We start from the raw sequence: 1,364 nt of genomic DNA, 5'->3' as shown, positions 1-1,364 counted from the left end.
AGCAATCCATGTCACAAGACTTGTAGATCAAACTAGTACTACTTTAGATTGTTTTGCTTTTTGGGTATTTAAAATCATCTTCATCCCTCGTTGACTTCGTCAGTCCCCCTCTTCCTCTCACCAGAAAACAAAAAGTCCTATTTCGATCACATATATGATATGGATTCTTTATATATATATTATATATATATATATGTGTGTGTATGACTAATCTTGTTATTGAGGTGGTTGCACCATTGTTTTCCTGTTTATTGCAATTTATTTTTAATGAAATTAATATTTTTTTTTGTTATATTAATTTGAAAGGGAAATTACTAAACAAGAAGTGTGATAAGAGATGGTGAGGGGAAAAACTCAGATGAAGCGAATAGAGAATGCAACAAGCAGACAAGTGACTTTCTCTAAACGAAGGAATGGTTTGTTGAAGAAAGCCTTTGAGCTCTCAGTGCTTTGTGATGCTGAAGTCTCTCTAATCATCTTCTCTCCCAAAGGAAAGCTTTATGAATTCGCCAGCTCCAAGTAACGTTCCTTCTTCTTTCTTTTTTTTTCCTATTAATCTTTCTATTTTTAGCTGATTCTTTTTATCTCCTTGTTTATATATGGATTTGTTGGCTATTTGTGGAATCACATCTAATTAACGTTGAGAGGGTGTTAAATGAGTTTCTTGGTTTCTACAATATTAGGGCTATTATTAAAGTAGTATCAAGTACATTCTCTTATTTGTTTGTTTTTTTCACTAGTACATCATCTTGTTTAATCGTCTGAGATGATGTTTCTCTCTCTCTTTCTCATTTAGTTTTATGATGTTATCATAAAAAGTTATAAATAAATTGTGCCAAAGAACTCTCTGGAAAGCAATTTTCATCATGCTGCACACATGAACATACAACTCCTTGAGTATTGTCTTAATTTAATTTCTCTTCTTGGGTTTTAGATCTATGTTTCACAATCTGGTTACTTTAAGCATAACTGGTTTCTCTAAGTGACGGTTCGGAAATAGTTTCATCATTTATTCCTGTAGATAAATCATAAATCTTTCATACTTCATTTCATGCTCATTCCTATTTCCTAAAGTAGCTTAACTGGTCTGCATATTTTTGTTCCTGATTTTGACATAGAAACTCAAGCCAGATCTTTCAACATGAGAAAGGAGTTGATCTTGTACTGTTTAGTAGAAGGGAAACCAAACTTGCTTTTGATGAATCATAACTTCTGTAAATGGAAAAAGCCAGCTTTTGATCAGATGTTTCAGACAATTTGTCCATTTGGGAAAGTACTTCTTTCTCTCGAACCTACAAAATATAAAGTTAATAGTAAGAGGTCACAAGTTTTTTTGGTTTTCTAAAATTGGGGGGGGGGGGGGG

The 1,364-nt window shown here is 32.9% G+C and overlaps 1 protein-coding gene across 2 annotated transcripts in view; it reads left to right on the top strand.

Annotated features, from left to right (window-relative positions):
* Window positions 1-1,364, top strand: part of LOC104793528 (MADS-box protein SOC1) — a 4,509-nt gene that overhangs the window by 652 nt on the left and 2,493 nt on the right. For both annotated transcript variants that reach the window (XM_010519886.2, XM_010519885.2), the window contains exon 2: window positions 307-519. In XM_010519886.2, the coding sequence (XP_010518188.1) occupies window positions 338-519 (182 nt within the window). In that variant the 5' untranslated portion in view covers window positions 307-337. The remainder of the gene's footprint in view (window positions 1-306; window positions 520-1,364) is intronic.

This window comes from Camelina sativa, chromosome 6, assembly GCF_000633955.1.
Source record: "Camelina sativa cultivar DH55 chromosome 6, Cs, whole genome shotgun sequence".
NCBI classification, from domain to species: Eukaryota; Viridiplantae; Streptophyta; class Magnoliopsida; order Brassicales; family Brassicaceae; genus Camelina; species Camelina sativa.
The sequence above is the reverse complement of the archived record's forward strand: the minus strand, read 5'-3'. Positions and strand labels throughout refer to the sequence as shown.